The sequence below is a fragment of the Vombatus ursinus genome, unplaced genomic scaffold (assembly GCF_900497805.2).
Source record: "Vombatus ursinus unplaced genomic scaffold, bare-nosed wombat genome assembly UNPS02010219.1, whole genome shotgun sequence".
Classification (NCBI taxonomy): domain Eukaryota; kingdom Metazoa; phylum Chordata; class Mammalia; order Diprotodontia; family Vombatidae; genus Vombatus; species Vombatus ursinus.
In genome coordinates, this window is record NW_020949997.1 from 3,878,881 (window position 1) to 3,903,472 (window position 24,592).

The following is a 24,592-nucleotide window of genomic DNA, read 5'->3' on the forward strand; positions in this document are numbered from 1 at the left end:
TTTTTAAGAAACCTCCTTTTAAATAGAAGGTAGTTATTTTTACCAAAGTATACTGTGCTCTGTTGTACATATTGTTGTTGTTCAGTTGTTTTAGTTATATCTGACTCTTCATGACCCCATTTGAGGTTTTCTTGGCAAAGATACTGAAGTGGTTTGCCATTTCCTTCTCCAGCTCATTTGACAGATAAGGAAACTGAGGCAAACAAGGTTAAGTGACTTCCACAGGGTGACACATCTTGTAATTGTCTGAGGCAGGATTTGAACTCAGCTCTTCCTGACTCCAGGCCTGGCACTGTACCATCTAAATGCCCATGTTGTACATATACAGTTTGTATTCATTTAATCTCAGTCCATTCCTACAGTTTTGGGATAGAAATGAGGCTTTCACAAAAGAGTTAAGCAGGTCAGCGATGCTTAAAGCAATAAGATAATAGAATAAGGTAAAAAAAATAGATGTTTTGATTGATACAGAAGAACCTAACATGGTTCAGGAAAATGGGGGCAGGGACAATAAGGGAAGGATTCAGCCAGAGCTGTGATGATTTTAAAACCATAGGTCATAGGAGACTGGGGAGAGAAGGCAAAGGAGGACGGAGACAATGATCTTGTGGAGACATCGCCCCCAGGCTTGGCACAGCCAGCTTTGCAAGCTGCTCTGTGTATGAGATAGCTGGAATTACATCTGCATGCGAAGGTGGCTTGCTGACACAGGGAAGGATCATCTATAGTGTTTAGCACATAGTAAACACTTAACAAATACCATTTCATTCATTCACAGGTTTTATAAGAAGGGAGAAAGTTCTTACTTAGGTACATCTGATTAGTTTTTCTGTCTCTGATGTAAAAGGGATACACTAGGTTTTACTGGTAAGCCCCTAGCTGTATCAGGCGCATGGAGCATGAACTTGTTTCACTGTGCAGTATGGAAATTTCCAGAAAAGAGAAGACAGGTCCTGAGCAAGGAAATTCCCACAAGAGAGGCTGAGTCCAAAAAAATAAATAAATAAATTTTTTTCAAGGACTATCCCAGCATGCCAAATTTTATGATTTAAAATACAGAAAGGAAAAACAGAACAACATGAAGAGTGATATTTTGGTGTCTGTATGTTAAGACACAAAACTCAACTACATAAAAACTCAACATACAGATTTAGTTCTACATATAATTATACTTCTCTGTGGCTTTAGAAATTCACTAATTTCTATTTCCTTTTATAGCCCATTGGAAATTAAAACAGAGCCGGGAACAGCCCTCTAGTAAGACTATTAATGTCTCTGCAGTCACCAGATTGTATTTTCCTCCTTGTTTCAATTCAATTCATTTCCCCTAGCATTTATTAAATACCTTCGTGCCAGGCATTTTACTAGGTTCTGGAACTCAATTAAAATAGTCCCTTCCTTCAAAGAGTTTACATTCTACTGGGGGAGAATAACAATGTATTTAATAAGTGAATAAGAAAAATAGAAAGTATAGACAGTTCTGCTATATCAGGACACATGCATTCCCAAAAAGCACAGCTCTCTGCAAGATGGTACACAATAAAGACCACAGAACTTAAGGGGAAAATGGAATGTGCAATGCCGAAAAACTTTGTCGGCAACACAGTTTTATACATGTTGAATGGTTAAAAAATAAATATTACATAAGTAGTGGCTATGTCTGTGACATTAGGCTGTACAGCAAATTGAAAAAGCTGAAACTCCAGGCCTTAGGGGCAAGAGGCTGTAGTGGAAGAAGATGGGGTGGGGTGGGGTAGGGTAGGGGTTAGGGTGGACCAGCCCTTCTCTGCTCACACCTCTACTACACCAGAAGATGGACAATGGCACCTCACCTTGACAAAGACCTGAAGTTTGCTTGTGGAGGTGGGCATTGGAAGAGTTGGAGCTTGTGAGTTATTATAAAGTGATGCAGTTTTCTGCATTTTCCCTGTTTCTTGAGGAAGAAATCATTCAGAAGCTAACTAGAAGTTTGTGTCATGCTAATGTTCCCTACTATGTCATTCATATTGGAATAAATTTGTGTTTTTGAAATATAATTGCAGAATTGACTATAACTACAATATTATTTGGAAAGTGGGAGGGCACAAAATGGTAACAATTAGAGGGAACCTCTAACAGAGCTTCTACCATCTCCACCCCTACTAAAATACTACCAAACAATGCTAGAGGAAATCCCATAAACCTACTGACTAGGTCCAATACAAAGTTATCTCATTTCAAGTGGGTCCCTACTGCTGCAAGGCAACCCTTTTACTCTTCCCTAGCATTTACCACAGAGTCTGTTAAAACCTGTCCTCAGTCCTCCCACATTACTCTTTCAAACACAGTCTCAGTAAAGGACCCCTTCCCATACTAAATCATGAAAAGAAGCCATTTGCCATGATCCCCTTCGCTCCTGCTATGCATCTTTTTTTTAATTAATTTATTTTGATTTATCAACAATCACTTCCATATGCTTTTGGGTTTAGAATTTTTTCCCCCTTCCTTCCCACCACCCTCCCCAAGACGGTGCATAATCTGATATAGGCTATACGTATACATTCCTATTAAACATTTTCATATTAGTGATGTTGTAAGTAAGAATTAGAACCAATAGGAGGAACCACCAGAAAGATGAAGCAGAACTCAACAGAAGAAAAAAAAATAGCAAGTAGTATGCTTCAGTCTGCTTTCAGTAACTCCATAGTTCTTTCTTTGGATGTGGATAGCCTTTTCCATCATGAGGCCTTTGGAGATGTCTTGGATCCTTGTATTGCTGGGAAGGGTTAAGTTTATCAATATTAGTCATCGCACAATATGGCTGTTATTGTGTACAACATTCTGTTGGTTCTGCTCATTTCACCCAGCATCAGACCATACATGTCTTTCCAGGTTTTTCTAAAGTCATCCTGTTCATCATTTCTTATAGCACAATAGTATTCCATTACATTCATATACCACAACTTGGTCAGCCATTCCCCAATTGATGGGCATCCCCTCAATTTCCAATTCTTTGCCACCACAGAAAGAACTGCTATAAATATTATTATACATGTGGGTTCTTTTCCCATTTTTATGATCTCTTTGGAATACAGCCCTAGAAGTGCTATTGCTGGATCAAAATATATACACATTTTTATAGCCCTTTAGGTATAGTTCCAAATTGCTCTCCAAAATGGCTGGATCATTTCACAACTCCACCAACAATGCATTAGTGTTCCAGTTTTCTCCTGCTATGCATCTTAAAACCTCTTGACAACATCCTCCATTCTCTAAAGAGGCATCTCTTTTTAAAATATGTTACTCAATTATCAAGGAAGGGAGGAAGAAGGGTGCCTGTTATCACATAAACACAGTCATGTAAAACAAATTCTCCCAATATTCATGTCTTATTCTGCATAATAGCTTATCACTCTATCATAGAGTGGGCAGCATTTTTTAACAGTCCTTTGGAATCATGGTTGATCAGAATACTTTTTCAAAATTGTTCATCTTCATAATGTTATGGTATAAAGTATTTCTCTGATTTTGCTCATTTCATTCTGCATCAGTTCATAAACAAGTCTTTCAATGTCTCTTTGAAAACATCTTTTTCTTCATTTCTTGCACTATAATATGTACATTCCTTTGACACAATTTGTTCAACCATTCTGTAATTAATGAATACCCTCTTGATAGTTGGCAGTTTTTTGCCAACATAAAAAGAGCTGCTATAAATATTTTTGTATATGTGAGACCTTTTCCATTTTCTCTGTTCTCTTTGGGACATAGGCCTAAAAGTATAGTTGGGTCAGAAGGCATACACTATTTAGTAACTTTCGGGACCTAATTCCAAACTACTTTCCAGAATGGTTGGACCCATTCAGAACTCCAGTAGTGCATCAATGTGGCTATTTTCCCACATGCCCCCGAACATTCATTATTTTCTTTTTTTTGTGATGTTTGCTAAATTGATGGATGTGAAGTGAAAGCTCAAAGTTACTTTACTTTGCATTTCTGTAATTATAAAAGATTTGGAACATTTTCTCATATATCTATAGATGACCTGGCTTTCTTTGTCTGAAAACTACCTAGACCATTAATCAGTTGGGGAATGTCTCTTAGTCTTACAGATTTGAATCAGGTCCTTATATATCTTGGAAATGAGACCTTTATCAGGGAAACCTGCAAAGATTTTTTTCCAGTTAATTGTTTCCCTTCTAATATTAGCTATATTGGTTTTGTTATTTACAAAATCTTTTTAATTTTATGTAGTCAAAATTATCCATCTTCTGTGATTCTTTCCCTTATTTGGTTATGAACTTTTCCCCACTCTGTAGATCTGATAGGTAATTTCTTCCTTTTTCTTTACTGTGTTTATGATGTGACCTTTTATACCTATGTCACATCCATTTGGTGTGAAATTTTGGTCTAAATCTAATGTATCCCCTATTGCTGTCCAGTTTTTCCAACAATCTTTTATCAAATAATGGGTTCTAAATCATGAAAAGAAGCCATTTGCCACGATCCCCTTCACTCCTGCTATGCATCTTTTTTTAAATTAATTTATTTTGATTTATCAACAATCACTTCCATATGCTTTTGAGTTTAGAATTTTTCTCCCCCTTCCTTCCCACCACCCTCCCCAAGACAGTGCACAGTCTGATATAGGCTGTACATATACATTCCTTGGCAAATGGCAAATCACTCCAGTATCTTTGCAGCTTCTTGCCAGCCTCTCTATTTGTACACTTGATCCCATCCCTTCTCACCTCCTCCGGCAGATTGCCCCCCAAATCATCTACTCTCCCTCTTTATCTTCAGTCTTTCCCTACCTATCTACTGGCTCCTTTCTAGATACTTGCAAACCCAAGACTCTGCTGTGCTTTTTAAAAAAAAAACAACAAAACCCTTTTGTCCTACCATCCTGTCAAGCTACCATCATCCTATATTTATTGCTCCTCTCTTTCATAGCTAAACTAAGAAACACTGTGTGTACTTGTTTAAACTTTTCTCACTTCTCAGTCTGCAGTCTGACTTCATGCCTCATCACTCAACTGAAACTTCTCTTTCCAAAGTTACCAATTGCCAAACACAATGGCCCATTCTCATGTCTCATCTTCTTTACCCTCTCTGCAGCATTTGACACTTAGTTGATCCCCTTCTTCTCCTAGAGACACTTCTGGGTTTGCCTAAGTACTTTCTCAATTTTCCTGCCTGCTTCCCCTCATTCTCTTTTCCCAACCCTAACTGGGCATCCCTCAAAGCTCTGTTCTGAACCATCTTCCCTCTACATACTTTGTGATTTTATATTCTCCCATGAATTCGACCATCTTCTCTATATAGATCGCTTCTAGATCTGTATAGTTGGCCCTAGTCTTTCCTGTGCCCCAGACCTGTCTTGCCAATGGCCTATTTGAGAACTGCCTGATCTGCCACTTACTAGCCTTGGGCAACTTCTTTGGAACTATTTCCTTACCTGTAAAATGAGTTCTAATACTTGTACTATCTACTTCACACTTTGTAAGCTGTAAAGTTTTATGTAAATATGAGCTTGGACTAGGAAGGAGATGGGGAGGAAGGGATACCCCTGTTTAGTAGCCTAATTTCCAATTAGACATACTGTTTTGCTGTTGTTGTTTAGTCATTTTTCAGTCATGTCCAGTGACCCCATTTGGGGTTTTCTTGGCAAAGATACTGGAGTGATTTGCCATTTCCTTCTCCAGCTCATTTGATAGATGAGGAAACTGAGGCAAACAGGGTTAAGTGACTTGGCCAGGGTCATCCAGCCAGTAAGTATCTTAAGACCAAATTTGAACTCAGGAAGATGTCTTCCTGACTCCAGGCCTAGTGCTATATCCACTACACAACCTAGCTTCCCTCCAGATACACTATAGGCATCTGTGATTCAGTATATCTGAAACAGAACTCATTACTTTTTCCCTCAAAACCCACCTCTCTTCCTAACTTCCCTGTTTCTGCCAAAGTTACCATCCAGTCACTTAAGTTCAAAACCTCAGCTTCACCTTTGACTTCACTGGCCTTCAACTTCTGTCTCTAATCAGCTGCCAAGTCCAGTTATCCACCCTCTTCTCTCACCCAGCCCCCACCCTAGTTCAAGCCCTCCTCAGTCTCACCTAGATTATTGAATTTTGCTCCCTCCAATCTCTCACCTCTTCAACCCAGCCTCTGCACAGCTGCCAAATGCTCCCCTTTACACACTCCATAATCCCACCAAACTGGCTTACTTGCTGTCCTTCATACAAGGCATTCCATGTACCATCTCGGTGCCCTTCCCCAAACTGTCTCCCAAGCCTGAAATATATGGCCTCCTCACCTCCAAGAATCCATAGCTTCCTTCAAAGCTCTGTTCAAATGGTACCTGCTATAGGAGTCATATCTGGATTCCTACACATACCCCCACCCCAGGTACCAGTGCCCTCCTCCCCCAAACTACTCTATATTTTCTATCTACTTTTCTGTGAACATGTTGCCGTCCTCCCCCCACCCCCAATGCAATGGAAATTCCTTGAAAACAATAACTTTTGCTTTTTGCCTTGGTTTCCCCAGGGCCTAGCACAGTGTCTGGAACGTAGTAGGCACTTAATAAATGCTTGTTGATTGTTTGAAAAGTTTTTCTACTTGAACTGTGTCTGTATGTGTTTTTAGAGTGAAATTTTGTAGAAATCCTTAAGACTATAACAGGAGACTATAACATAAGAGTATAACTCTCCCTGCCATAATAAATATCTCAAACTTACATAAAGATTTATGGATTACAAAATCTGAAGTAGATAGTGCGTGTGTGTGTGTGTGTGTGTGTGTGTGTGTGTGTGTGTGTGTGTGTAGGAAAAATATTTTAAAAGTTTTAAAAAACTTTTTTAACACTTTTTAAATTTTGAGTTCCAAATTCTCTCCCCCACCCACTGAGAAGGCCAACAATGTGATATCAATTATACTTGTGAAATAATGCAAAACATTTCATATTAGTATAATGCAACAAAAAAATTAATAACATGAGAAAAATATATTTAATTTTGTACTCAGAGTTCAGCAGTTCTCTTTCTGGAGGTTGGACAGCACTTTTTCATTATGAATCTTTTGGAATTGGCCTGATCATTGAATTGATCAGAGTAGCCAAGTCTTTCACAGTTGATCATTGTTACACCATTGCTGTTACTGTGCACAATAATCTCCTAGTTCTTCTCACTTCATTTTGCATCACTTTATACAGGTATTGCCATCATTTTTTCTGAAACCACCCCCCCTCATCATTTCCCATAGCACAATAATACTCCATCACAATCATATGCCACAACTTGTTCAGCCATTCCCCAGTTGATGAGCATCCCTTCAGTTTCCGATTCTTTGCCACCACAGAAAGCAGCTATATTTTTGTACACATAGGTCCTTTTCTTTTTTCTTCGATTTTTCAAGTACAAACCTAGTAGTAGTATTTCAGGATCAAAGGGTATGCACAGTTTCATAGCCCTTTGGGCCCAGTTCCAGATTGTTCTCCAGAATGGTTGCACCAGTTCACTATTCCACCAACAGTTCATTAATGTACCTATTTTTCCTCATTCCTTCTGGCATTTGTCATTTCTTATAGGTGTGAGGTGGTACCTTAGAGTTCTTTTAATTTGCCTTTCTCTAATCAATAGTGATTTGGAACATTTTTCACATGACTATAGATAGCTTTGGTTTCTTCTTCTGAAAACTGTCTGTTCATATCCTTTGACCATTTATAATTTGGAATGGCACCTTTTATAATTTTGACTCAGTTCCCTATATATTTGAGAAATGAGGCCTTTATCAGAGAAACTTAATTCAAAATTTTTTGTTTATGGTACCTTTTAGCAAAATATAGTTTCCCTGATGATTTTCTCTTTTAGTTAGATCTAATTTTGCTTTTGCTCTGTCTGTGATCATGATTCCTACTTCTGCCCTCTTCACTTCCACTGAAGCATAATAGACTCTGCTCCAGCCCTTCATTTGAACTCTATATGTGTCTCTTGTACACAACATATTGTTGAATTCTGGTTTCTAATCCATTTTGCTATTTGCTTCTGTTCTATGGGTTAACTCATCCCATTCACATTTGCAATTATGATCACTAACTGTGCATTTCCCTCTATCCTATTTTCAGTACTCTGTTTCTCCTTCTATCCCTTTTTATCCTGTCTCTCCTCAAAAATGTTTCTTCCAACCACTGCCTCCCCCAGTCCACCTTCTCCCTTATAATTGGCTACAATATTCCTGGGAGTCTTCATTTTGGGATCTCTTTTAAGAGGTGATTAGTTGATTGTTTCAGTTTCTATTTGACCCTCTGGATCTAAGATATTGGGGCAGTTTTCCTTGATAATTTCTTGAAATATGTCTAGACTCTTTTTTTTTTTAATCGTAGCATTCACATTGTCCAATAATTCTCAAATGATCTCTCCTTGATCTGTTTTCCAGGTCAGTTGTTTTTTTCCATTGAGATATTTCACATTTTCTTCTATTTAAAAAAAAAAAAAATTCCATTGACTTTGTTGTATTGTTTCTTGAAGTCTCATGGAGTAATTAACTTTCACTTGCCCAATTCTGCTTTTTAAGGAGTTCTGTTCTTCATTGAATTTCTTGTGCCTCTTTCAACCAAACTGTTAATTCTCTTTTCATAATTTTCTTGCATTACTCTCACATCTTTTCCCCGTTTTCCCCTCTACTACTCTTATCTTGTTCTTTAACTCTTCCAGTAATTCTTGCTGGACTTGGGTCCAATTAGCCTTTTTCTTTGAGACTTTGCTTAGAGCTGCTTTCACATTGTTGTCTTCTAAGTTTGTCATGGTCTTCCCTGCCACCATAGTAGCTTTTCATGGTCAAGTTCTTTTTGTTGTTATTGTTATTTCTTCATTTTGCCAGCCTATTTCTTCACTTTGAACTTTATATTAAAGTTGGGCTTTGTTCTCCTGGAGTGGGGAGGTACTGTGCCAACCCTCAGGCCTTTTCATGCTGTTATTTTCAGAGCTAGTTCTAGGGGTCTGTAAGTTTTCAGTGCTTCCAAGGTGATGTTGTCCTGGGAAAGGTATGGTCATTGCTCTCCTGGTCTGTGCTCTGGTCTTTACACAGGAAGGGTCTCTGCTTTCCTGCAGCCCCAAGTGCTAGTGCTCTTCTCAGCCCTGAAACTGTGAGTCCCTTGTGATTGATCACAACATTCCTCTTTGTCCTGGAACCACAAACCAGAACTGCTAATGGGCAGTAGAGTTGCCAATCAGCACCAGCTTGCACCTAGTGCCAGTAAGGGTCCCTTATAAACTCTTTCTGACCAGTTGTCCAACCCTCTTATCATCTCTGGGTTGAGAGTTCCCAAAGCTGCTGCTGCCACTGCCATGGCCACTTCTAACGCTCACCACTGGTACTCTTGCCATGCTCTGGGCCTGTGCCCATCTCAGTGTTATAGACCTCTCCTGTGGACCTCCTAAGTTGTCTTAGGCCAGAAAAATGTCTCCCTCTGACCTTTTGTTGGCTCTGCCACTCCAAAATTTGATTTAAGGTATTATTTCAAAGTTGTTTGGAGGGGAATGTTGAGAGCTGGCCCTCAGAGGACATCTACTAAAATCCTTAACCCAAATCATGAACTCTTTTTAGACCATCCCTAACAAGTGGTCAACCAACCTTACCTGGAAGACTTCCAGGATTGTGGAAGTCACTATCTGCTGGAGGCAGTCCATTCCATTTTTGTCCACTGTTAGGAATATTTTTTCCTCATTTTGAGCCAAAATCTGCTTCCCTACAATGTCTAATCATAGCTCCCTGTTTCTGTCCCCATTGTTCCTCCATCCCCCTAACTAATCTCTCTCAAGCCTTCAGAAAAATCAAAAGGAGTCCCTCACAAAGATTAGCGGCCAGTGGTGTATTATATTTGTAATAGCTCAGTTTGCAGATGACTGAAAATAGATAAAAGAAGTAGGTATTGCCCAGCTTGGAAATTGTCTCCCTCCTCTTCACTCAGAAAAAAAATAATAATAAGATTATTCTTAGCCTGAGTGCTATTGTGATTCAGAAACCTTTTGAGGTGGAGAAGAAACGAAATAAAACCTGGATTTGGGATTTATTTGAATAGAAAAACTGCACTTGGTTCATTTTTCAATAAGTGTTTTTTAAATCACTACCATACGGGGGAATTATCAGAAAAAAATAAGCCCCTGCTCTCATCTTTGTATAGATAAAGTATAAATTTAAATACAGTCAATGCATAAGGGACAAAAAGGGATGAGAGACCACTCCCAACTTAATCAGTGAAGATTTCAGGTGGGAACAATCAAGGCCATTGCTTGATGAACTGAATTCTCGTTCATCCCAAGCCCGAGGAAAAGCACTTTGATTTCGTAACTATAGAAATTATTCACTCAGCATCCTACTGGTTAGACTCCCTCTGTCACCACCCCAGAGGCGGCTACCTGCGTCGTCCTTAAGAATCATCTGATCTGGCTCTCTTAATCATTGTCACAGAATCTCAAAGCACCAGGGACCATGCATTCCAACTCTTGCCAAACAAGACTGTCTTCTACAACATTCCCAAGTGTATAAGCTTTGGCCTAGAATACCTCCAGTTATGGGGAACCCACTACCTTCCTACCCAATTCGTTCAGCTTTGGAATAGCTCTAATCATTAGATATTACCCCGCCCCACCCCCAACATCATGCTGAAATTTGCCTGTTTTCAACATCTACGCATTGTTCCCAGTGCTGCCTTCTTGGTTCTAGTAGAGCAGAGGTGTTCCCTTTTTCAAATATTTAATGACAACTATCTTGTCCTCCTTAAGTCTTCTTCAGGTTTAACATTATTTTCAGAATCAGACAACACACATAGAGTACTTATAATACTATTGCTATTATTATTCCTGCTATATTAAACAAAGTGGGAGAGAAGGCATAGTCTGCAGCATCTTGCTGAGTATAAACTAGTCTTTCTGGAGGCTGCCTGAGGATCTATTTCTTCCCAAGGTCAGAAGATTTTAAAGGTACTGGAGCAGGGAAGGGTTGGGTGTCATTAAAAAACTAGAAATCATCTAATAAAATGACGGGAAAGGCTGCCAGTCCAAATAGGGTTTAGGAAGGAGAGGAACGTACTGCCTCCTCCTTCCTGAACCCTGATTTACCTGGTTATCGAAACTTTCTTGGTTCAGATGAGGAAGGACCCTAGGGAGGTGGTGTCTCATACTCAATGCAGAGGCACTGAGTTCAGTTCTCCGAGGACTGGCACTAGGGGCACCAGAGAGCGGCATCCTGTGCGTGGGCCCAAAACAACCCGGTTCCCTTTGTTTTCCAAGAACATTCCCCTTTGCAGCTCTAGAGCCCGATAGGCATCAAAAAATTTTCAGGTTTTGCAGCAGGGACTGAGGGAGCAACTCCGAGTTTAGCTCTGCCTTAAGGCATGTGAATATTTAAGCTAGAAGTGGGCAATATGGTTAAAGTACAACTACTGCCCAGGTTCATTCCCTCCGCAGGGAGATGGGACCAAACTGGCCAACTTGGCCATGTCTTCCCTGGGGAGCCATGTCATCTCTCACATCCTTGCCTTTGCGTGAGCTGTTGCTCCTTCTCTCCCCGACTCCACCTCTTAAAATCTAAAGGCCACCTTCCCCATGAGGCCTTTCCTGATCCCCCCCAGTTATTAGTGCTTCTCCCCAAAAGCCAATTACTTAACCCTGAGATTTACCCATGACATAGCCACTATGTCCAGGCAGAGCCTTAAGGATCATCTGGCCCAACCTTTCATTTATTAGATTAGTAAAAATCCTCCTCACTAAGCTCTGACCCCAACTTGGTTAACCCAGCCAGTGCCCCAAGTATCAAAATCTTTATTTGCATTTGGCAAGGGTCAAGTGAAGTGCATAGGCCAAACCAAATTTCACCCTGACCCAGGGGCTTCTTCACCAGGCTTGTGATGATTTCTGCTTTCATTTGGAGGTTTCTAGCCCACTACATACACTAATACCATTCATTTGAGTCTCTCCCAATTCTCAGTTCTTAATACATCACTTCCTTCCCCCAAAACCTTTAAGGGCTCCCAGCTGCCTACCAAATAAAGATGAGTCGAATGAGCTTGGGATTTGATGCTTTCTACAGTCTGGCCTAATTTGCCCTTCCAACCTCTTCTCATATTCCCCTTCACATTCTGTATGCCCCAACCAAACTGACTACTCTCTATTCCTCCAACATGTCCTTCCATTTTTCGGCCTTTTCTTATCCTATTCTCTGTGCTTGGAATCCAGAGGGAAACTCACTACCCACCAAGGCAGCCTGTTGCATTAGAAACACTTTCTATATTTTGAGCTGCAGTCTGTCTCACTCTTCCACCATTTGGTATTAGTTCTGACTCCGAGGTCAAGGAGAACCCCTCTGCCATATGACTATCCTTGAAATATTTGAAGATGGCTACTATAAGACTTCATGAAATCATAATTTAGAGCTAAAAGGGACCTTTCAAAGGCAGCATGGCTTGGTATATAGAATGTTGGCCTGGGAGTCAGGAAGACGAATTCAAATCCTGCCTCCAATGCTTACGAACTGTGAACTTAGTCTGAGTCAGTTTCCTCATCTGTCAAATGGGGATAATACCACCTCTGGTACCTACCTCACAGCTCTGTTGTGAGATTCAACTGGAATAATGTATGTAAAGCCCTTTGTGAATCTTAAAGACAGAAACACCAAGTGGTGCACCTTACCTGCTTCAAGCTATTCTCAGAAAACTTGTTTTCTATTCCATTTACTTCCTTGTTCATTCCTTCACTGACTCTTTGAAAACTAAGTTTTAACTAATACATGGAAATAGCAGAATTACTTCCTTACCCATGCTAGAAGTTTCCCAAATATGTCTCATCATCCGCCCTGAGAGATAGGAAGCAGCATGTACCAGGCAAGTCAAACTGCTGTATAATCACCATCTCCCCTCAGACCCTGACAGAGACAGCCCAGGACCTCTGAACTCAAGAACTTTGGAAACAACAGCATCCCCTATTCTAGCCCCTACAGCCATCATTGAAGGGAGATAGCACTGTGGAGATGAGGCCTACCTTATCACCACTAGCAGCAACTGCTGACCAAATGCCACAATTAGGCAGATAAGCACTAGAACCCTGGCAGCATACAGCCGTGCATGTGGCAGCACACCGCCCCCCCAGACCATTGGTCTTGCTACCAGCTCAGTTCCCATAGTTATGGGAGGACGCAAGTCCTGCAGAAAAGAGGCCAGCCCACCCCACACTCCCCAGCTACCAACTAACTGCCAGTCACAAGACTGACAAGGCACCCTGGGCCAGGCCACACTACCCCCCTCCTTGACCACCATCTCCCCTCAGATCCCAGTGGAGACATCCAAGGACCCTGAACCCAAGAGTGTTGGGTATGGCAATGCTTCCAGCACAGAGCCTGCAAGCCATCATCCTATGAAGCAGCTCCTGTGGAGATGCAGCCTGGCAGCTGCTCCTGCAGGTGCTACAACTAAGCTAATGAAGATCCAGAAAGAAAAAAAGTTATTGCCCTCAAAGTCCTTGACACTGTTAAATGGTTCAGCATCAAAAACTGATATGATTTTCTCAGTGGCAAAGACGTTAAAGAGACATCACCATCTCCTTTGTGGCTATGCCCTAAGGACCCCAGGACATTGCCATGTGAGTCACTGCCGAAACCTTCCATATTTGTTGTCTTCATTACAATTCAAGAGCTGGAACTGTCTTATGTTTCTGTTTGTATCCCCATGCTTAGCTTGCACTTAATAAATGGTTTTTCTCATTCATTCATTCATAAAAGGTTTCCCCTTTCAAATACAGTTTTGTTGACAGGGGCAGAAATGGGGACAGTTGTGAAATACTGAAAAGAAAACAGCCTCCCAAAGACTTAATCAGGCTAAAGATGGCCTCTGTGTCTCATTTCCCTGCATCTAATTTGCATTTGCCTGACAAGAGAAATTTATAGGTAATGATGGGAAGCCCTGATCTCTAGAACTAGTTGGGTAACTATGGGACAAATGTATGTTACCTAGTTATGATACAGATTGCAGGAAAGTGAATTCTGGTTTATCACTATGAGGAAGAAGTATCATTTTACTGTAGAGACTCCGCTGTGAACCTGCAGAGGAGCACTCAGTAGATCTCAGAAGAAAATAAGTTGTTGTAACATGGCCATTCATTGGGAACTCCGTGACCTAGAAGTGAATAACCCAGTCCAGAGGCATTGGCATTTTCTCGATAGCCTATTTATCTTATGGCCATCTATGACCCCTTGCCTTCTATATACTGTTGTGTAACCAGGCTTTCCCACATCTTGTCAACTATTTTCTAGAAACCTACAATTTTTATCATTTTGCAATTGACCCTATTGAAATTCATCCTATTTTTTTTTTTTTTTTGAGATAAACCTGACTGAGTAAATAGGTCCCTAGGCTTAGGTGGGTACCTGGGCATCAAGAGCATACTGTATGAAGGTGACTTCCCTTCATTACACAAAAGCAGGAATGGGGTGTTTGTTTAAAAAAATTATCCTATTCATACCCAGCACAGACATACAAACTGTACTCTACCATTAGGACCCAAAAGAATCCTGGCCTGTCAGTGGTCTTATCTCGAATCAATAAGGAATAAAACCAGCTGAAGGAGCAGCATTGCAGCATGTCACACAAAGATGCAGTAGGCATGGAATAAGACCGTGAGCACAATATCACATGACTGACGCAAAGAGAGTCAATACTGTTGAAATCCTCCTGATTAAAAGCAGGGATTGGATGATCCCCGGGCCTACCCGTATAATACACAAAGCATGAGCAATCAAGAGTCAATTAGAGATCTCACCCAAGGAATCAAATTTGCCCTTATATGGATCCTCAAAATCCTGTTCTGGTGCCTCGTCTTAACCTGTGGTGATCCCGGCATCTTGAAGGCTGGGATGAGAAGACCTTGTGTCTGTCCCACAAGGCTAACCTCATTTGTTTTTTTTGACAGGACTATCAGACTGGTGCTGCTGTTGTTCAGTCATTCAGTCACGTCCAACTCTTTGTGACCCTACGGACCATAGCACACCAATCCTGTCTGTGGGGTTTTCTTGTTAAAGATACTGGAGTGGTCTGCCATTTTTTTTTCCAAGTGAATTAAGATAAAGGTTAAGTGACTTGCCCAGGGTCACATAGCTAGTAAGGGTCTGAGGCCTGATTTGAACTCAGGTCTTTGTGACTCCAGGCCCAAGACTCTATCCCCTGAGGTTGGTAGATAAGGGCCTGCAGTCAGGAAGACAAGTTCAAATCTGGCCTCAGAACTAACTGTGTGACCCTGAACACATCACTGCCTCAGTTTCCTTATCTGTAAAATGCAGATAACAATAGCAGAGTTGTTGTGAGGATCAAATGAGATATTTGTAAAGTGCTTAGCATAGGGTCCGGCACATAGTAGGTGCTTAATAAATGCTTATTCCCCTTCCCTTCCCTGTAATATAATAGCACTTAATAAATGTTTGTTCCCCATACTGACAATATTACAAACAGTGGTCTTAACAGTATCTATATCAAATTTGGGGTGTATAGGGGTGTTTAAGGAGGCCTAGCACCTCTGTCATGGGGGTAGCCAAGCCCTTTTCAGGGCTGCTCATCTACCTTTGGTGTCCACCTGGCACCCAACTCTCACCTGTGGCTCCAAGAAGTTGTAGCATGAGCAGCGGCCACACCCAAGTAAAACCGTGGAGGCAGATAGGCTAACCCAGGTTGAGGGTAATTGACAGGCCTCATCGGGTGAGTTAGAGAGGTGTCTACCCCAAGCAGGTAAAGACTAACCCTGGTAGGACAGGTAGATGAGAACAATTTGTTCCAATGGCCACGAAGGCAACTGAAACAGGAGCTATAGAGCGCTTAGAGCTTGGTCAGGCATAGAAGACACCAAGGTCATCATTCCCTGCACGCAGGGCCATCACCAGTCATCTTGACTTTTATCTTGCCACTGGACCTCAATGACTCAGGAAGGGAGTGAGGCTGACAACTTTGTCTATCTCACTTAAATCCAATTCTTGCACAAGTCATCACCCCATGATGTCACTGGTCCCCTTCAAAGATGAAGACAAACCAACATGTCAGATTTAATTCTTTGCAATAGAATCTGTCACCATATTTATTACTCACAGTTTGCACACTTGTGAAGTCTCTGTCAACGTGGAAGGTTTCTAGCAGAAGACCCTAAGGATCTGCTCTTGGCCCTAAGCTGTTCAACATTGTTATCATTTAAATTGACTTAGCCAAAGGCATAGGAGGCACTGCTTTTGACCAAGAAGTGAGCAATTACCAACCTAATCCTAGGACTGTGCTTGCTGGATGAAGGTGGTGGGAAATGTAGAAAGTTTACCTTGAAAAGGCCCTGTCCAGAGAATTACAGGATCATATATTCAGAGCTGGATGGGAGATCAGTGGCCTTCTTAGTTCAACCCTTAATTTTACAAATGAGGAAACTGAGTCCAAGGGAGGTAAAAGGAAGGTCATATATAGTAAGTAGCAGAGGTATGATCTGAACCCAAGTCCTCTGACTCCAAATCCATCCCACTGTCAACTGTACCATGCCCATTATTCACTTTCCACTTTTTTCCCCCAATCCCTTTCACTAATAACTGTAAACCCAAACACATCATCAGTGTCTTTAGCTCAGGCTTCTTCTGCCTTGATGCCTGGCTTCCAGTGTCCCCCATAGGAACTCTAGGATGCAAGTATTACCAGGAAAGACATGATGGAGCTCAATGTAAATAAGTACATTTATGCAGCGGTCGTCATAATGGCCACATTAATAAGATAAAAATCCAGTGGGTTTTTATGATTACCATTGTGTCTCCACACACACACCAACCTCTCTAAATGTGCCCCAAAACTCTTATTTCTGAGTAAAACAGACCCCCAGGAAGAGAAGGGCTTTTCTGGGGTCCCTCAGTCAGGAAGAGATGACCCTGGCCTCATAAGTGGATATGAACCCAGCTGCTTTGTCCACTTTGCCAACCTCCCTAATGGCTACCCACTGTGAGACCTACAAGTTTTTAGAGCTGAACCATAATAGCTTTACTTCTAAGTTGGAAACAGTTTGCAATCCTGTCCCCAGTTCTCCTCTCCATGAGTGACCTAGGATCATTCATTCATTGGTCTTCTCAGGACTTGCATCTTGTGGCAGACCTCAAAAGGGGGACACACTTTTTTCTCTTCTGAGGCAAATCACACACAACTGCCAGGCTACTTGAATTAAATTCTCCGTTTATTTTGTCCTCTTACAAAATCCAACATAGGATCATTGTGCTCATGATTGTGGAGGGGCGTGTGTGGAAAAGGGGTCTCCCCTCTCCCTTTAAAAGAGTCATTTCAAACCAGGAGCAGCTCCTTGAGCAGTGGTACCATGAGTGTCACGGGGAGTCAGACCAGAAAAAAGACCACACCACCCTCCTAAACTGTTCCTCTGTATGAGGCTCAGTGAGTCGTCCGTGGGATGAAGTCCTGACCAGACAGGATGGAGAATCACTACAAGGAGAAATAAAAGCTCGGAATGGCACTGTGAGCACTTGGGGAGCAGGGGTGGGGAAGGATGACCACAGCCCAGGCTGGGCTACTCACACAGGGTGAGAAGCAAACTTGCCAATGAAATACTGAGGGTGTTTCTAGGCCCCTGTAGCACAGGTCAGGTGTTAAGACAAATCTGTGCCCTTTCTTGAGCAGCAGAGCCAAGGAAATTCAAACCACAAGAGGTCCAGATGCTTCTTTTGTTCAGGCAAGATGGATACATGAGTAGATGGAAATGACACTGGGATTTCCCCAGGAGTAAATGAAACCCGGGCCACTGAGTTTCTAATTCTAATAAACACTTCTTCAACCCCTCTCCCTTTCCAAAAGGATACATCACTCTTTGGGGTCTGAAACAATCCAAGATGCCAGAGTTGACCTCTTGTCAGTTCAGGCAGAGGGTCTCTCTTCTTAGCACATGGGACTGTGTTAATAGAGCCCTTCAGGTTCAGCGAACCCTTTTGGATCTGGTTGTCTATCCTTGGCTTTCCTCTGACTTGTCTTACCCCATCCCCTCTATCCCATCCTCTCCTCCCCTCCCCCCCAAAAAAGGACAAAACCAAAAATTCTCATGGTAGCCATTATGCCCTCAGTCTATTAGGGCTGCCCATGAATTCTAGGTATGGTATTTTGTGACCTGTCAAAATGGATGTCTCTCTTTAAGGTAAACCTAATGGACTGTTCCTTGTTATAAACCAATGCACAAGCCCCTCATGTGTAAAAGAAAGAAGTAGCAGCCACATATCACACAACTCAAAATGCCACTCTCTGGCTTTCCCAAGGAAGGAAGGCCATAGCTACAAGGATTAAAGTAAGAAATTAGGGAAAGAGCAACTGGGGAGTTCGGAACAGAATCGTTATGCGGCTGACATCACTCCTGGCTGGGCTGCCGAGATAGACTCCCAAAGCCTTTATGTGATTTTGTTGAGATGGCAAAGGCAAGACAAGAGGTGCTGGGGTGAACCTTTGGAGGGAAGCACTGAAATCCTAGGAGCGTCCCTGTTGGGGTGATAGGCACTAATCCCCAGCTGCCTCTGAAAAGAGCTGGCTAAAACTAAGGCAGCTCAAGCCCGTGTGGGGGAGGCTGCAGATGGAGAGAAAAAGAAAGAGAGAGAGACAGAGCAAGAGAGCGCCCCAGTTTCAGGAAGACACTTCAGGAGGTCACAGCAAGTACAGATGGACAGGGGTGAAGGGACTCAGTGGAAACAAGGAACAGGGGTTGGAACTAGTTTAAGGCATGTGCATGACTGGAGGGTTGAACCAGATTCAAGCTTCCTGTTCAGCTGCCGTAGGCCCCGTGGCTTAGATCTGGATATCGCGTTAGATAGAGTAAGCTGAGTCCCTAAGAAATTGTGCCCAGCTCCCAACCCACTCAGACTGGTTTATTTCAGGCTTAGCCCAGGTCTGGACTTGAGGGCTGGTGGTAGTAATGTGGGTCCACATCACTACTTTGGAAAACCTGAGGAAGAGAGGGGGGAGGTCAGGTCAGGTGTAAGGCAGCCCTTGGGATCTCAAACTGATCCAGGATGCTCCCCATTCCTTCTTAGAGTTCCTTCCAAGTTTCATGGGCCCTGGAACCAGCTTGGTCTCCTTCAGAGTCTATAGAATGCTAATTATTAAGCGCCCTAAGGCCAGATAATCAACAATCTGTTCAAGGAAAGGAAGACCAATTTCACCAGGGTATTAGTTGCACTTCTCACTGTGGGACACCCCGGCCAGCCAGGGTATAGAAAGGAGGCCTGCTACTCAGGCCAGTTGAGCCATCCTAAAACCCCTCCAGATGCACCTGGCAGCTGAAACGACCAGTTTTCCCTTTCTCTCATCCAAAAATACAAGACTACAGGTGATTCTGAAGGCAACAGACAACAGGCAAATGATAAGAGGTTCTAGACACTGAAACAGGAGAGAGATGTTTGGGAGGGCCAGCTCAATCGGGCTGCAGGCTACTGCTCCCCCCTGTTCAGTCTTGGCTTAGAAAGCGGAAAGGGAGGAGAAGGGGAGGATGGGGATGGGCCCAGGCATGGGCTGTGATGAGGAAAACCCTATCCCCTAACTTGTTTCAACACAGACATCCCTAGGGAATGAAGGAGGATGCCTGAGGTGGGGAGAGAGTTGTGAGGTTGGGAACCAACTCCATCCAAGTTAAGAAGAGGAGGTCTCTGAAGCCTGCAACTTCTCACGCAGTGAGACAGGCAAAAAATTCAGTCCCCGAAGATATATCTAGATATATGTGTGTCTGTCTGTCTGTCTGTCTCTGTGTGCAAACATACATATATATGTATGTGTGTGTATATATATATATGTATATAAAAGCCTTCGGAGGCAAACCTGAAACACTTTCTTTTTAAATAATAATAAGAGTTATTATTATTATTATTGTTATAAAAACCACAAACCAGTCGTCCTGGGCTAATGTACTCAGTGAGTGACTATCCCAAGTCCCCATGGTCCTTAGTGTAAGCTACTGAATATCCTCTTGACCGGTGCTCTAGCAGGGAGCAGCCCAGTATTCAAGACTGAAGGCAGATGCTCCCTTCCACTCTTGCTGGCCCCCCTCCTCAGCAGTGGCCAGCCTGGACCACCCAGCTGGCAGATGTCCACAAGGCCTCCCAATCCTCCAGCCCATGGGTGCCATCTCCCTTCCTCCACATGATCTCATCACTGAATCACCAAGTGCCTCTATATGAACTTGAAACACTTGGTCTTGTCATGCGGTAGGCGGGTCTTGAAGAGCACGGAGTCCACCCTAAACTGTGTATACAGCAGGGGCATGTAGCCATACACCTTGACAAAGAAGTTGATACACTTGTGCCGCTCGTGGAAATGTGAGTCATCATGGGACAATGCCTGGGGGCACCCTGGGCATCGGAATGTCCATCGGGAAGTCACCTAGAGGCAGAAAGAAAAGATCAGAGATGAGACTTTAAATCACCTACGCCCCATCTGAAGATTTTCTTAAAATGCCCTTACCCCACCCTGTGTATGTCTGGGTCACTAAACAGGCTATCGGATACGGTCTGTCGTGTAATTCTATAATGCATAGGGGCAGGCAGTGAGAACCCTGGGCCCAGAATCAGATATCCTGCCTTGGAGTCCTGGGTGTGTCACTTACTAATACAGCTTAGCACAATGCCTGGCACACAGTAGGCACTGATCCAAGGGAGGCAGCTCCCCAACCTGCCCAGATACCGTAGAGAGCTGGCCTCAGGACTCCGGCTGAAGATCCACCTCTGACACATCCCAGCAGGGCTACCCTGCACCAGTAACAAACCCTCAGTCCCCTGGATAACATGCTAGGAATATAACCTGCAGAGAAGGCGCCTGCCCATCCACAGAGCTCCCTACGCAAGTTCCTTCCCCCTCAAAGATCTCATGAGGGAGGTGCTGCATCTATCATTCCTCCATTCCACAGACTAGGTAACTCAGCTTCAGAGGGCCTAAGTGACTTGCCCCAGGGCATATAGCTAAGAAAAATCAGAGCCAGGATTAGAGCCTGAGTCTCTCCTGCCTCTCTGTTCACTGCCTCTAGCCTCAGTTTCTTTCTTCATCCATAAGATGACATTCTTCTTACCTCACCCAGCAGTGGGATCTACAGAAGCCGACTCTTAAGGCTAACGATGAAAATGGCTTACGTTTTTATGACACTTTTCAGTTTCAAAGCACCACCTTATTTGATCCTCACATAGCTAAAAAGTGTTCTATAAATGCAAGCCATCATCATTATTATTTTTACTAGCCAACAAGGTCACTTCTTGAGAACCTCCCCAAGGGGCCAAATCCAGTTGCTCACTTCTGATTTGGAAATCGACTGTGCTCATCATGCCTGCCTCTTGAGAAGACCCCCTTCCAGGAGTTCAGCTCCAGGCTCATTAGCGGCTTATGTAAGAACCCTCCAGTTCAAGCTCACAATGAGCTGTGGGTGTTTTCACTGGCTCCCCTGCAATTCCTTCCTCAATTAGAAAAGGAACTCAAGCATTGAGATAAGAGCAACAACAAGCACATCCATCAGGCATTTCTCTCTCCGCCCCCCCCCCCCCCCCCCCCCCCCCGCTGGTCTCTTAGTCCTGCATCCTCTTCCTGGATAGCCAACATTTAACCACGGGCAAAAAGCCATCCAATGCACATGACCCCGCTAGACACAAGAAGCTCTTTAGATGAGTGGTTTTCCCAAGAGGTTCTGGGATCATTGATGGACACAGTTTCCAGGAAATGTCAGGCTATTTAGTTTAACAATGGCTTGTAAAATTCTTAGTTGATGTAAGAAAACCCAGAGAGAGACAGGCAAGATGCTGCGGTCCATCATGCTCCTCTTCCCTCATCCACCAACCTAACTCCTTGCTCAAGTAAATCCTACATTTTTTAGGCTTCCCACCTGAGGTTATCTGATCCTCTATCCTGAATGGGGGACCCTTTTAGGCTATTAATTCCCAAAGTTTTTTGTTTGTTTGTTTTGTTTTGTTTTTTGGTGAGGCAATCGGGGTTAAGTGACTTGCCCAAGGTCACACAGCTAGTAAGTGTTAAGTGTTCGGTCTGAGGCTGGATTTGAACTCAAGTCCTCCTGACTTCAGGGCTAGTGCTCTATCCACTGCGCCACCTAGCTGCCCCAGTTCCCAAAGTTTTAATGAAGGTAGCCATCATAACAACAATGCAATTGGGTAGCACTGGCCCCATAGCTATGATGAGAGCTAAAATGGAAGATGGACCACCCTCAGATGGAAGAGTATGGAAAAGAAGGCAGCCCAGTGGGGAAACATCTGATTTTAGGAATACAGTTTTAACACTTTGAGATGAAGTGAGCTGTGAAAAGAGGAACTAAGCTAAGAACTAGCTGATCCCTGGCACTGGAATAGAGGGGAAAGGCCTGAGTTCTAGTTCCAGAGCAATTATTTGCTAGAAGCATGATGTGAGGCAACTCACTAAGACTCCCTGCTGCACAGCCGGCCTATCTCTGTACTGGCAGAGGGAGCTCCTCATCAGGAGCTCCTTCTATTGGTGAAGTCACAGTCTGATTAAAAACAAACACACAGGGGCCACTAGGTGGCGCAGTGGATAAAACACCAGCCCTAAAGTCAGGAGGAACTGAGTTCAAATCCAGCCTCAGACCAAACACTTGACACTTACTAGCTGTGTGACCTTGGGCAAGTCACTTAGCCCCAACTGCCTAAAAATTAAAAAAAAAAATAAGAAAAAAAACCACATACCTTAGGCAAGTTACTCACTTTCCTCATATTTAAAATGGGCCTAAGAATATCTTATCTGCCCCTGTCTATCGTGGATGAAAAGTCCAGGAAGCAGTCACATAAGCAGTAAGTACACATGAGCTCACAAGGTTGTCGTCAAGATAAAATGAGATAATATATGTAAAAGCACTTTGTAAACTGCATGGAAAGCATTACAACATCTTTCCAATAACAACAGCCATTCACATTTATGTATACGCATTTTAAGGCTTACATAGTACATTCCTCCACAACACCCATCCCCATTATAGAGGCAGAGAGGTCTGATGACTTATTTGTGGTCACAGAGTGACTCAAAGTCCAAACTGGCATTCAAGGCTATATCTCCTGACAAAGACTCCTGACAAGTCCTGTGCTTGCTTCCCAAGACAATTCTATGATAAGTTTTGATTCAATGATATGGTATATATATTTAAAAAGGAGTTAATGGAAATTAATATCCTACAACATGAAGGAATAAATATGAGGGCCTATAAACTGAAAGAATATCATACTTTGTTAAAGTGGAAAGATTGTCTAAAAATGTTAAAAGACCTGGGTTCTTGTCATGGCTGCAACACTAACCAGCTATGTGACCGTGGGCAAAATTAGTTTACTTGCCTGGATCTCCATTTCTTTGTCTGCAAAACGAAAGGGTTGGAACTGATGACCTCTAAGGTCCTTCCCAGCTCGAAATCTATGAGCCTATGAAAGTGGGCAGTGGAAATGGACTAAATGAATTCTAATGTTACTCTGTGTTCTAAGGATTCAGTGATTGGGGGCACTCTTGGTTTGAAAAAGGCACCGATTTTAGATGGGTCCCCCCCGAGTTGCCTATAAGAACTGAGACTCAGAAACAGATTCAGTTTTTTCTTTTCATAGGAAGCCTCTCCTATGCTCCAGCTCTCCTTCAACGGCACACCCAGGGGTACCCCTGGGCTCTGTTCACAAAGGCTGTGACAGCTGAGTGCAATCTCGACCGAGTGGAAAAGGCTTTGAGCACACATCAGCAAAGGACGGTGTCTTCAGAGGCCCAGCCTCCCTAAATCCAGAGGGGCTCTTCACCATGACAGCTGCAGAAGGATGCATTTTTTAGCCACAGCAATTCTAAAGGATGTTAACTACATCAGAGTAAGGTTGTGATGTACAACAATGGGGAGGGTACCCACACCAAAGAAGTGATGGAACCTTGAAAGGACTCAAGAATCACATATACCACTTCTGAATTAACTAGATTTCTCAACAGAGAGCTAGATAGGCTAACATATAAAGCTAAGGAAAAGAGAAGGGAATAAACATCTACATAGCACCTACCATGTGCCAGGCACTATGCTAAGTGCTTTACAAACATTATCTCATACGATCCTCATGACAATCCCTGGAGGGTAAATGCTGTTATGATCCCCATCTTACAGATGGGGTTAAGTGACTTGCCCAGGATCACATAGTTGGTAAATGTCTGAGGCTGGATCTGAACTCAGGTCTTCCTAACTCCAGGCCCAGTGCTCTTGTTTGCTGTGCCACCTAGTTGTACCTAGCTATGTTTACATAATAAACTACAATGAACATCTGTGTCCTATTTGAGGGGGCAATTCGTCTAAGCAAATGCAAAATAGCAGAAAATTTAAAGATACAGCACATCTACTATCATGTGCCCCCAAGAGGGCTGTGAATTATCCTGGAGGGTAGCAGGGTGGTAGGAGTGGATGAAGTCTTGGATTGGGAGTCAGGCAAGACCTGGAACCAAATCCCAGCTTGGACTGTTTTCACCTGTTTCTCCATCTCCGCAACAGGAATAAACCCACCTCCCAGGGCTGTTGTGGGCTCAAACTGGAGCACGCTTTACACGTGCCAGCTAACGTTC

The 24,592-nt window shown here is 42.9% G+C and overlaps 1 protein-coding gene across 3 annotated transcripts in view; it reads right to left on the minus strand.

Moving 5' to 3' along the window:
• Positions 1-17,192: 17,192 nt before the first annotated feature.
• Positions 17,193-24,592, minus strand: part of EXTL3 (exostosin like glycosyltransferase 3) — a 95,141-nt gene continuing 87,741 nt past the window's right edge. For all 3 annotated transcript variants that reach the window (XM_027853855.1, XM_027853854.1, XM_027853856.1), the window contains exon 7: positions 17,193-20,398. In XM_027853855.1, the coding sequence (XP_027709656.1) occupies positions 20,189-20,398 (210 nt within the window). In that variant the 3' untranslated portion in view covers positions 17,193-20,188. The remainder of the gene's footprint in view (positions 20,399-24,592) is intronic.